General features: G+C 55.4%; 1 protein-coding gene across 2 annotated transcripts; it reads left to right on the forward strand.

Moving 5' to 3' along the window:
• The first annotated feature begins 2,247 nt into the window (after positions 1–2,247).
• RPS19 (ribosomal protein S19) lies at positions 2,248–9,732 on the forward strand. 2 transcript variants are annotated; one of them, XM_065898524.1, is made up of 6 exons: positions 2,248–2,268; positions 2,736–2,806; positions 3,078–3,178; positions 8,030–8,213; positions 8,736–8,790; positions 9,671–9,732. In XM_065898524.1, exons 2-6 carry the CDS (start codon positions 2,736–2,738, stop codon positions 9,695–9,697), a joined length of 438 nt encoding a protein of 145 aa, XP_065754596.1. In that variant the 5' UTR covers positions 2,248–2,268; the 3' UTR covers positions 9,698–9,732. The 2 variants fall into 2 exon arrangements, with proteins under 2 accessions (XP_065754596.1, XP_065754595.1); XM_065898523.1 differs by lacking the exon at positions 2,248–2,268 and having other exon boundaries at positions 3,078–3,191.
• Positions 9,733–12,492: the final 2,760 nt, after the last annotated feature.

Below are 12,492 nucleotides of genomic sequence, written 5' to 3' on the forward strand. Positions count from 1 at the left end.
TGGAGGCTCTGCAGAGGCCAGCTGTGGGGAAAAGGCACATTTACAAATTGCTCACGCTCCTCTGGCTGCAGCACCCTTCACCTGCGGTTGTGGGGAGCCAGCGGGCCCTTGGCCTCTGACCAGGCTTTGGAGATGATAGACTGTGAGCACTGTTTCATGTGTCACTCCCTTTCCCATTACCCACTGCCAGGTGAGGAAAGGTGTTGCCCAGGTCCAGTAGGGTACTGAGTAAATCATCCCTCTTCTAAGCTTCCTTCACGTGCCATCCTGATGCTCTGCAGAAATAACCAGTGAGGTTCCAAATGTGAAGCACCATCCTGCTCCTCTCTCCAAACAAGTCTCCCCCACAGACACCCGTGTTTCACATCAGGAGCTCGTTTTACCTTCTGCCCTTTGGGAATCCATGCTTCCTTTCATGTCAGCCCTGTGTGAACCTGTTCCACTCCAGACCACACTCCTTGAGCAATGTAGAATCAACATCATACCACCCATGCCCATCCAGTTTCTCTACTCAGACCCTCATTGCCTGGGCCATGTAGACCTCATTCTGTATCCCCGTCCCATTGTGCAGCTGGCTCTGCAGCCGCCAATGTAGACACATAGACAGTCCTATAACCCATGCCCTGCATAGACCCCCATCCTTTTTATCTGACTTAATGTCTCTGATAAGCCCCTTAGGTAGACTTCCTTACATTCCTTAAGGGCCCTTGGCCCGCAGTTTGCAGGCCTGATCACCCTGAGCTGTGCCTATCTCTGTCCAACTATGTCTTCCCTTCCAAGAATAAGTACTTTCAGAGGGCAGGGCCTGCGTGCAACTCCTCTCTGGGTTCTCAGAATAGATGACTAAGTAAACCACGCTGTCTTGATTCCTTAGGAATTGTTTTTTCTAGAGTTAATGCATTCTAACGTGGCCTCTCCCCTCATCACAACATAAACAACTTCCTACCCTCGAACCACTTTTTAAGAGGTGGGGTTTTTTTCTTTTGAGTAGTTTTTAAGTTCACAGCAAAATTGAGCAGAAAGTAAGAGTTCTCATAGTCCCCCGGCCCTCCCACAGCCTCCCCCACTACCAGCATCCCACACCAGAGTGGTTCATTTGTTACACTCGCTGAATCTACACTGACACAGTATGGTTTACATTAGTATTCACATTAAATACTTTCTCTTTGGGCTTCCCTGGTGGCGCAGTGGTTGAGAGTCTGCCTGCCGATGCAGGGGACACGGGTTCGTGCCCCGGTCCGGGAGGATCCCACATGTCGCGGAGCGGCTGGGCCCGTGAGCCATGACCGCTGAGCTTGTGCGTCCGGACCCTGTGCTCCACAACGGGAGAGGCCACAACAGTGAGAGGCCCGCGCACAGCAAAAAAAAAAAAAAAAAATGTTTTCTCCTTGCAGAAAGTTAGCAACTTTATCAAACCACAGGTGTGTTCTTTGTGTTCTTGGATGTTGGACCTTAGAAGGATTAAACTAGATAATGCATGTAATACTACATAATGTTTACCTGTGCCTTGCACAGAGTAGGCACACAAAAAGTATTTGTCAATAGAATTAACGTGTGTGCACTAACTGCGAAGAGACTCAGGCGCTAGGAGGCAGAGCTGAGCTTCTCGGAAGGTCCCGCCTCTGTCCCTTTGCCCCTGACCTTATCTGCTCCCCGCCTACACTGCCTCATTCCCACTCCGCTCTCCTGGGCTGTGGTGAAGCAATTTCCGCCCTAAGAAGGGTGCGGCTTCCGTCCCCTTCCGCTCTCGCGAGTACTGCTGGTTGAGGAAGGGTAGGTGGTGACCACATTTCTTCGCTGCCCTTCCCCTGCTCTCCCGGTCACAGTTCCGCCCTTACTAGCCCCACTTCCGGCCAGAAAAGCCACTTCCACCCGGAAGAGTGGTCGTCCAGCTGGTGGCGCCAGGAGTAGCCAGGTCTCTCTATTTCCTGCCCACCCATAACTTCCGCCAGGAGATACAGTCTCCGCCGCTGTTTGTTCCATGCACGATCAACGCAAACGAAGCTAGATTCCCTCCAACTCAAGACGAGAGCTCCTCAAGCTGCAGGAGAAGGAAGGGCGGGGAGGAAACAAGCCTCCGCCCTCACGCCATAGCCTCCCACGTTCACGGAGGGGAAGCCACATTTGCCCTGAGAGAGGCGCGGCCGCTTTTTTCCTAACCCCATTCTCGCGAGTTCTCGGAACTCTCGCGATAACCAACGCCCGACTTGTGCGCCCGGGAAACCCCGTTGCTCCCTTTTCCCTGGCTGGCAGCTTGGAGGCCGCACGGTAAGCTGAGTGCTCCGGTCCGAACCGGGTGCGGGGTGTCGGGGCCCGTTTCCCGATCCCGGAGTGTGTGCCTGGGAGCTGCGGGGTACCCGCGCGGGGCCGCCCCGCCCCCTGGAGTCGCGGCCACGTGCGAGCTGCAGGCCCGGGCATGTCTGGTCCGCGCTCTCCGGAAACCGAGGCTGGGCTTGGTGGGCAGCGGGGAGTGCGGGGGACCCCAGAATCAGGGGTTGGGGTCATACAGCGTTTTCACAAACGGGGGCAGGTAGTGTTCGTGCGACCCGGAGAGACCGTGGGCGTCAGTGAGTTCTGTAGGACCCATAGGCGCAGGGGTCTTTAAAGCGGGGAATTGAAGTAGGGCCTTCGGAAGTAAGGAGAGTGCGACGGTTTAGATCGCGTTGGGGCTGGCCCCCGACCCTTGTCAGTCGTCTCCATCAATCCTGTGTTCACATAATCGACTTTTCCCGCAGATGCCTGGAGTTACTGTAAAGGACGTGAACCAGCAGGAGTTCGTCAGAGCTCTGGCAGCCTTCCTCAAAAAGTGAGTGGGGATTGCGGTCCGAGTGGGTGGAGGCTGTCGCCTTTGCCTGATCCCTCAGCGCCCGCAGGCTTTCAGTCTGGGGAGGCTTGTTGGAGGTCTCTGTGGGGTCTATCCTTTCTACATGAGGCCTGAGTTGTGTTTGAGTTTCAGTCTCTTTGTATTTTGGGACACATTGGGCTCTTCTTGATCTACAGTTGTGTTGAGGGGAGGGAATTGGGATGGAGTTTGTGGAGACTCCTGAATTGTGCCTTTCTCTCTGTCTTGGTCCCAGGTCCGGGAAGCTGAAAGTCCCTGAATGGGTGGACACTGTCAAGCTGGCCAAGCATAAAGAGCTCGCTCCCTATGATGAGAATTGGTTCTACACACGAGCTGGTGAGGAACTGGGGCCTTTGGCTGGGGCGTGGGGGGCTGGGTGTCCCCTTTGTGACCTCTTACTTGCCCCCAGAAATAACAAGAGAGAAATCTTTGACTCTATCACTGCATGTTTTTTGTGACATTCAATAATTTTGTACTCTGAATCTGTTTCTTCATTTGTAAGAGATTCATGTGAGGACCTGTGCTTTCCTCTGAGTCTTGTGGGGGACCCAGGGACAAATGAGTAGAGTGTTCATATTTTGCCTGGAGGTGGTTCGTTTTAGAGAGAGGCATTGTCCTTTTAATACCTGTGGGTCTGTTTTATTGTTCAGATCGTCACACTAGACTGTCTTGTTAAATGAGTTGTTCGTAACTAAGGGGTTGGAGATCTGATCAGGTCACTCGTTGCTCTAGATCTTGGCAAGCCTTAAGTGCCCTGAAGAAAACCTTATGGTCACCCTGTACTGGTCCCTTTTTTTATCTTCTTATTAATCCTTTAGTAATGACTTTGAAAGACTGATTTTCTTTTTGCGGTACGCGGGCCTCTCACTGCCGTGGCCTCTCCTGTTGCGGAGCACGGGCTCCGGACGTGCAGGCTCAGCGGCCATGGCTCACGGGCCTAGCCGCTCTGCGGCATGTGGGATCCTCCCGGACCGGGGCACGAACCCGTGTCCCCTGCATCGGCAGGCGGACTCTCAACCACTGCGCCACCAGGGAAGCCCCTGAAGGACTGATTTTAAGTGTAGCCCTTGGTTGCATAGTGCTAGTGCTAGTGCTAGTGTTGCCTCATCTGTCTTTAATGTTTCAAGTTTCTCCAGTCACCCCCGTGGAGGCTTACCTTGGGAGTAGGGGATGGGGTTCAAGGCTGGATTGTGCCAAGGTGGCAGCCTCTGCACAGGGCCTTCACTAAAGGCTCTCGGCCTCTCCTGTGTTCAGCCATCCTGTGTGAAGTGGGGGCTCTGTCCTGACCAGAGCTTGTCTGTAGGTGGGAAGCAGAGTTTGGACAAAACTCCAGAATGACCTTGAGAAGAGTTGGCCTTGGTATAAGGTGCCCAGCACCTCGGAGCATGAAGTATTTTGTAGATGGTGGGCCAATCTTTCAGGCCCTAGACTGGACATAGGGGCCAGCATGCCCAGCCACAGCCTCTGACCCCTGAGGACTAAAAGGTCAAGTCTGTGAGATGAGTGGGGTGGGTAGTATATCTGTCTACTCACTTGTATGTCTTTATAAAGAAAAATGGGTCTGGTGAAGGGGAGCTGACTTGACCTCCCTGGGCACACAATCAGTGGTGACGGGGCCTGGACGAGACCACCACTACCTCTGTCATCTACCCATCTTGGGAAGCAAGGCATGCCTGGTCCTGACTGCTCTTTGGTGACGCCCCAAGAGCCGATAGGTCAAGCAAGGCAACTTTGGATCTAAGATGAGGAGAAAGAACCTCGTAGCTTTTCCCATTTGATCTGGTGAATACGCATATTTTGTATAACCTGTACCTAACAAAAACTTCCCAGGTAGGTCTGCTGGTTGCCGATTTGCAGTTGATGTCGGGGAGGTTAACATGCTTGTGGTCTGCCAGCTGCTGATGCCACAGTCTACCCGACTCTTGCCGTGATTGGAGGTGGGGGCAGCTCGGTCCTCTAGGCAGCATTCTGTGCTTTATTTTTCTAGGCGGGGAGAGATTAAGGGGAAATGGGGAAAGGACCCTGGGTGACACACACTGAGTTGAGCCTGCTGGCCATCTCTACAGTTGCTGTGGCCCCTTTCTGCCCACTGCGCACCTTCCCCAACACATCACGCTGGGTGTGCGTCCTCTGCCTGCCCTGCTGCTCTCCCTTGGCATTTCCAACGCTCGCTTTTGACTTCAGTTCCCCGGCTGCCCTAGTGGTACAGTGTAAGTAAGGGTTCTAGACCGGGGTGTGTTGTGCGCGCGTTGTTGGGGCACAGCCGCGCCTGTTTGTATAAAATCATGACAGGCAAGAGTTGCAGATGCCACAGGCCGCACGGTCTACTCTCTGACCGTTTACAGGAAAAGTCTGCCGACCTCTTGGAGCGTAGAGTGCTCCCGCTTAGTTCGGTCAGTCCACACTCTGGGCAAGTGGAGTCATAGGAGATAGTCATTTACCCAGGAGGAAAGTGAGATACAGACCGGCGACCGTGGGAGGGTGTGGCAGGCTGACTCCAAAACCACAGTCTGCCATATTTGCTTTTCCTCCTCTGGATCGTGGGCCCCCTCGGGGGTTTGGGGCTGAAGCACAGTGGGATAGCGACCTGTCCTGGGAGGCTGAGCTCTGGCAGTGAAGGCAACAGGGCAGTGGGGGTCAAATTCTGGAGACATATAAGAGCCAGCACGGTGTGGACAGCTATTGACCTCAGGTATGGGGATACAGAGGGCAGAGGTAGATGGCAGGGCCTTCTTGAGGGTGGTCCGCAAGAGCTGCAGACCTGTAGGGCTGAGCACTCACCGGGCAGTGTGTGTGAGGGGTGAGGTGTAGAGATAGAGCCTGTTTCAGGGGAGTGGGGAGAGTGCTCTAAGGGGAGGAGCAGTGTCAAGGGGGGACCACTGCAGGGCTTTGAAAGGGAGTGGTGCAGTGTGGCCCTAGACAGGCTTCTTGACCTCAGTTCTCAGAAGGGTCTGCTTGGGGGGGAGGTGAGAATAAGAACACAGTGTGTGTTTCAGTAGGCGTCCAGCGGTGAGTGAGCAGCTGTTGGATTGGGGCGCCTGAGTGGTGTGTGTGTGTGTGTGTGTGTGTCTGTGTGTGTGTGTGTGTCTGTGTGTGTGTGTGTGTGTGTGTGTCATGCTGCTCAGCTCGCAAGATCTTAGCTCCCCAACCAGGGCTTGAACCCAGGCCCCTGCAGTCAAAGGGTAGAGTCCTAACCACTGGGCCACCAGGGAATTCTCCTGCACCAGATAATTTTTTGCGTCATTAAGAAAGACGTGAGGCTCCCCCTGGGAGAAACTAAGGTTGAGCTTTACTGGAGTTTGTTCCCCGCCAGTCCCTGCTCAGGGTTGAAGTAAGTTGTCCCCCTTAGTACCATGGCGCAGACCACTTGAAGGGGGTGGGCTCTGTCGCAGCTGGCAGGGAGCAGTGTTGGGGCTCAGACCCCATGTACCACACAGCCCGCCCCTTTCCGTGCTGAGCTGGGCGAGCGCTGGTCCTGGTTCAGCAAGATTCGTTTCTAGTGTGCAGCCTCTTCGGGCGTTCGTGAAATCGGGAGCGTCCATCTCAGCCCCTTCGTGAGGCTCTTACGCCTTCCCCAGCCCAAGTGGGAGAGCAGATCTCCACCTAGAGCCAGGGCGTGACCAGACAGGTGCGGGGGGGGGTGGCGGTAGCCATTGGGCATTTGCACTGGTCTTCAAGGCGAGTTTTCCATGAGGCCGCTCCTGCCAGGAAGATTGTGGGGGGTGGCTCGTAACAGGTGACTCTCGATCCTGGCAGTGGGTGGGCTGCTTGGTGCCTGGAAGAGGGTCAGAGCCCTGATCTAGGGGGTGGGGTGAGGACAAAAAGAACCAAGGAGAGTGGTTTTAAAGTGAGCGGGGGACAAAGGCAGTGGTATCAGGGAGAGGCTGCTCAGTGGTCCTGGAGAAGTGGCCATGGTTTTTGCCGCACTGTTGGCCCCTGAAGCCCGTGGCTGTATCCGGAGACGGTCTTAGAGGGCAGGAGAGAGGCTGAGAACAACTTGTGCGCAGGAACTGCTCTGGGAGGGGCAGCTGGAGGGAAGGAGGAGCCTATCTCACCTGGTCACTTCCCCCTCCCCCCAGCTCATGACACTGGAGGGTCATGGAGATGGCCCAGCGCCCCGTGACTCTTGGCAGCAAGTCATTATTGAAGGAATGAATCCTCGGCTCCCCCGTTCATCTTCAGGACTAAAGGGGAATCTAATGACCTGAATCCCTACCTTTGAGCTTTCAGCCAGGCAGGGCTGTGTGATGGCCAGCATCTGGGCCCCAGTTCTTCAAACCTCAGTGGCCCCCTGAGGTAGAAAAGCAGGACGTTCAGGAGGGGCTGTCCCTACGGAGCTTGTGGCGTGAGCCCGGGAGTACTCTGGAGTTTAACCTTTTCCATACAGGAAAGTAGCACCTGACGCGTTCATGGCATCTTCACAGCGCTCAATGAGGTGCTTTTTGTCCCGGTTCTCAGGTGAGGGTAGGTGACTTGCCAAGGCCACAGTATCGGGCGGGCTCCTAAGGCCATGTTACTGCCTCATAGGAGAGAGTGAAAAGCAGATGGCATAGGGCCTGGCAGGCAAGTGTTCCAGTTGAACAGAAGAGGATTTCCAAGGAGGCTGGCCAGGGTGGGTGAGGGACTTGCCCAAGCCCGTCGAGGGACCAGAATCCCAGCCCACAGAGTGGGTGACGCACCTCCCAGGTTGGGAACATCCACTGCATAGGATGTCAGCTCTGCTACCACTGTTACCTAAGCTCTCCAGGGCTGGGGTGTGGGAGGATCAGTAGGTCGCTTCTCCAGCTCTGCTGCCCTTCAGAGCTCCCAGGCAGATGAAGGGGGACAGTCACGGCTTAAACATTTGCTAGGCTCTCCCCACAGAACCTCAGGTCCACCTCACAGCGCAGCTAAGCAAGTCCCTGGGGGGGGCGGGTTGCCTGCCTGGTCACGTGGCTACGGCAGTCCCTCCACTACCTGTGCACGCCAGTCTCCTGAACTGGGGGGTGGTCAGGTACTGGGGCTTGGCGTGCATTCTCACGTTCTCAGTTTCCCTGACCGGAAAACGGTGAGGTGGGAAAAATCTGCTGTCGCACACAACTAGATTTGTGACCTTGAGCAAGGCCCTTTCCTAAGGCTGCCTCAGCTGTGGAGAAGCATCTTCTCTGCCTGAGAAGGGTTCTCAAGTCTCCCTTGCCTCCCACCCAGCTTCCACAGCACGGCACCTGTACCTCCGGGGCGGCGCTGGGGTTGGTTCCATGACCAAGATCTACGGGGGGCGTCAGAGGAATGGTGTCATGCCCAGCCACTTCAGCAGAGGCTCCAAGAGCGTGGCCCGGCGGGTCCTCCAGGCCCTGGAGGGGCTGAAAATGGTGGAAAAGGACCAAGATGGGTAAGTGCGGGGGAGGGCGGAGGAGCCTTGGGGCCAGATCCCTTATGATGAAGTTATCAAGGACTGTCCCCCTTCGCCCATGCAGTGAGGTGCCAGGTCTGTCCTGCACAGCTGCACCTGCCCCCCAGCCAGGCAGGGGATTCTTCAGAACAGTGCACAGCACGGGGCCTCCCCCCGACCTCTCTGGCTAACTACTCCAGGCTCCAGGAAGGTAATTTAGCGACTGTCCGCTTTCATTAGCCTGCTCGTTAGCTTTTCCCAATTGATTTTTCGGGGCTTTTGATCTAATGTTTGCACAAACGGCACCCCATCAGCTCCCAGGGGAGCTCCCACTCCAGCCTCCAGCTTGTTGGAATGCAGCCGACTAGAGACCTCAGTGGGACTTGGCTGGTGTCATGTGGTCCTGTGGCCAGGTGCCTTCTTGGAAAGCCTGGCTCGTGTCCAGGAGAGGCCTGGCAGGGATCAGGGACGCTGGTGGGAGCCTGCACTCACCTGGGGCTATATGACCCTTCTCTCCCACAGGGGCCGCAAACTAACACCTCAGGGACAGAGAGATCTGGACAGAATCGCTGGACAGGTGAGGGCTGGGTACCTCAGTCACCGCCTGGGTGTTTCTGGAGCCTGGGTTTTGTCAGATGGGAGTTTCCTCCCCTGGAGGGCACAGCCCAGGGGAGGAGGGTGCAGGAGAAAGAACGTTTCTGACAGACTTCCTGTGGGGGCTGGTTGAAAATGCAGGTGCCTGGGTGAAGGGAGGCCCAGGGTGCGGCTCACCAGGCTGGCTTCTCCTTCAGGGCACGCTCCCGCACACGCGGCTGCCTCTTCCCGGTCAGCCTTCTGATTCCGGCTGCAGTGTTTTCTTTCTTAGTCTTCATGCTTACTGAGTGTTGGGGTGCCTCAGAACCCAGGTCTCCATGCAGATGCTGACTGACTATAGACACCCTGGGCCAGAGTCCCTTCACCTGGAGCCAGGCTCCCCGTCTGTAGAGGGATCTGCTTTTGCCTACCTCGGAGGGAGGTGGTGAGGATTCCATGAGCTACGGCAACAGAGGCCCCCAGGGTCTGGCATGACCCTCTTGACTCAGGCCTCCTGGGAGTCTTGGACTGTTGAGTCACTTAAGTGTCAGAAGAGAATGGAGGTGTCAGCCCTCTGGGGATTGGGGGTGGCCTGGAATGAGAAGGTTGCCCTTCAGGGCAGAGCAGGGCCTGGCACAAACAGCAGTGTGGAGTAATGGGCAGATGTTGGAAACACACGACAACACCCTCTTTCCTTGAGAGTCCCAGTTTTATCCTTCTGTAAAATGGGGAGGTATCCAAGATTGTGAGGATCGGATGAGATGAATACATGTAAACCACGAATCAGGGTGCCTGGCGTCCCATAGCTACTGGGGAGCTACTGTGAAGTGCTTGAACACAGACGCCACAACTGATCTTAACTATTTGTCCATCTTTTCCCACAGGTGGCAGCTGCCAACAAGAAGCATTAGAACAAATGATGCTGGGTTAATAAATTGCCTCGTTCGTAATCCTGGTCTGGGTCTCTTGATTGGGGGGTGGCCGGGCAAGAGGAAGGAGCGCTGCACCGCACTTCCCTTCCCTTGAGAAAGAGGGGGGCCAGGGCCTTTCCTGGATGGCTGTGGTACTCAGCAGCCTCGGAAACCTGAGGCCTGGCCTTCCAGGTTCACACGGTTCTGCCCCAAGTGGGCGAGATGGTGGTGCGAGACCCAGGGGCCCCTTGCTCCTCTCCCACACCTTGCCTTTGCGGGTCTCAGAAAAAGAAACGGAAAGTTCAAGCAGTGGCCCCACGTGGAGCCTTGGACCCTGCTGAAACAAAACAGGAGGGCCCTGTCGCTCAGGTGCTGCTTCTCTGGAAGGAAGTGGACAAGGAAAGCCGTCACTCGGGGCGGTCCTTCGTGTGCCTCCAGCCCAAGGTGACCTGCCTAGTATACACGTCCTTTTCCTGACCTACACGGGAGACTTCACTTTGGGGATCTCTGGCCTGGGCCCTGCTGTAAGATGGAGCTAGCTGTACCTGCCCCAAGAATTGGGATGCAGTGCTGAAGCTGCAGCAGGGACCCAGCTGGCAGGGGACTGCTACTTCCCTCCCAAAGGGAGGGGCATGGCCCCTGCATAGAGGCCAAGTTCCCAGGGCCCTCGTGGTGTCGCCCCCCCCACCGCAGTTCTGCATGGTGATTGGCTATTTGCACTAATGGGACAGGAGCCCCACCTGTGATTGGTCTCCTGGTCCAGGTGGGAGGTGCAAAGGGCTTCCAGTAGGCAGGTGCTAAGCTTTGGAAGGGTCCCCTTACCACGCTTTCAGACCTGGCCCACCTCCCATTTGGGGAAAACTAAGATGCTGGGCCTGAGCCGGCTAGGCCAAGACCCCTGAGGTTCCCCCATCCCAAGTTACTCCTCAGGTCAAACCCATTTCCTTCCAGTGCCAAGCCTGGCTTTGAACTCCCAATGACTTGGGTTCAAATTCCAACACTGCCCAAAATTCTGTGCGACCTTGAGCAGACATACCCTCGGCCTTGTGCTCCTGCCTGTAAAGCTGCTTACTCCTACCTGAGGGATTCGGGGAGATGCCGAGTCTTGGCTCAAAGCAGCACACCTGATGCGCTAAGATGTCCAAAATGGAAAGTATCCAACCAAAGAGTCCCCTGCACCCAGTGGGGAATGAAGGTGTCATTTCCCCCCAGCCTGGAAGTTGACGGGGCTGGAAGATCTGATCTGAATTAACACTGGACTAGAGCCTGCCACGTGCAAGGTGCTTTATAAATATATCACTTAATACTCTGCGAAATAGGTACCAAAAGGCGCCGTTTGGAGATGGAGCTCAGTCACGGGTAATTTGCCGGATGTCCCACAGCCAGGAGGTGGCAAAGCCAGCATCTGGACCTGGGCTCTAGCCACTGCAGGGCACTGTCCCTTAGAAGTGGGGAAAATGAGGCCCAAAGGGTTACCCTCCTGGGCATGGCCTTGATTCCAGTCCTTGTTTGGCGCCTAAGTTTCCTCTTTTGCTGATTGAGGATGAAGATATTTCCCAGAGTCGTCCTGGGAATGCAATGCCAAGCGTCTGGTTTGCTCACACGGTGCCAGATACCAGGGTGCTGGGTAAGCGGGAGGTGGAGGTGCCCAGACAGGCCAGCGAGCCAGAGAGGGCCTACAATGCGGCGGCTGCGCCCCTTCAGCCACTGGGAGGCAGTCGAGGGCCTGGAAACCGGCTCAGCCAGGAAGGATGCTGAAGGAGGTGAATTCCTAAGGGCTGCAGCGTCTGGATCCAGACTTCTTCCTACACGGGGGTTATAGGAAGAACTTTAGTACAGAGGGGCTAATGACCTGCTGTACAGAGAGGGGCCCAACAGAACACCTGGGTCCCTGGAGGGGAGGAGGGAAGGCCCGAGGGCCAGAGAAGAGGAACTGTGTCCTAGGGGCTGTGATAGCACACTGTGATATTCTTACAGCCTCACAGGTAGGGAGGTTATGCCCAGATTACAGGAAGAGAAACTGAGGCTCAGATGACCAGAGCTGAGATTCAAACCCAGGAGGTGTGAACTCTCGAGGCCCATGTTCTTCTGTGTGGGTGACAGTTGCACCTTTTTTTTAAATTACAAAATACTTCAAGCGTGCAAAACAGTATATATACATAATAGTGTAACAAAGACCCATGGGACTTCCCTGGTGGCACAGTGGTTAAGAATCCACCTGCCAATACAGGGGACACGGGTTCGAGCCCTGGTCCGGGAAGATCCCACGTGCCGTGGAGCAACTAAGCCCATGCACCACAACTACTGAGCCTGTGCTCTAGAGCCCGCGAGCCACAACTACTGAAGCCCGCGTGCCTAGAGCCCGTGCTCCACAACAAGAGAAGCCACCGCAATGAGAAGCCCATGCGCCGCAACGAAGAGTAGCCCCCGCTCGCCGCAACTACAGAAAGCCCGCGCACTGCAACGAAGACCCCACGCAGCCAAAAATAAATAAGACCCATGAACCCACCACCCAGCTTAAAAAGTAAAGCAAGGCATAAAACTAAGACAGACAAAGCCCTCTGTGTACCCTTCCCAGTCGCGACCTCCTTGCTTACCCCAGAGGTAACCCCTCTCAGGAGTGGGGTATCACTCCCCTGCGTGCGTTTACACCTTTACTGTAGACACATGTGTCCCTAATAGCACACCCTGTTGTTTTGCCTTTTGAAAACAAGCCAGCCGGATCCTGTCATAGTACATTTCTTCTCATTTTCTTGTTGTTTCTGAGATGCAGCCATGTTGACAAGCAAAGCTCG

The sequence above is a fragment of the Phocoena phocoena genome, chromosome 20, assembly GCF_963924675.1.
Source record: "Phocoena phocoena chromosome 20, mPhoPho1.1, whole genome shotgun sequence".
NCBI lineage: Eukaryota > Metazoa > Chordata > Mammalia > Artiodactyla > Phocoenidae > Phocoena > Phocoena phocoena.

Excerpts from the sequence above, each read along its gene's own strand:
- RPS19 (XM_065898523.1), top strand. The coding sequence starts at position 2,736 with ATGCCTGGAGTTACTGTAAAGGACGTGAACCAGCAGGAGTTCGTCAGA. Across the intron at positions 2,807-3,077 it reads CTGGCAGCCTTCCTCAAAAA|GTCCGGGAAGCTGAAAGTCC; the intron begins GTGAGTGGGGAT and ends TCTTGGTCCCAG. Across the intron at positions 8,791-9,670 it reads TGGACAGAATCGCTGGACAG|GTGGCAGCTGCCAACAAGAA; the intron begins GTGAGGGCTGGG and ends CTTTTCCCACAG.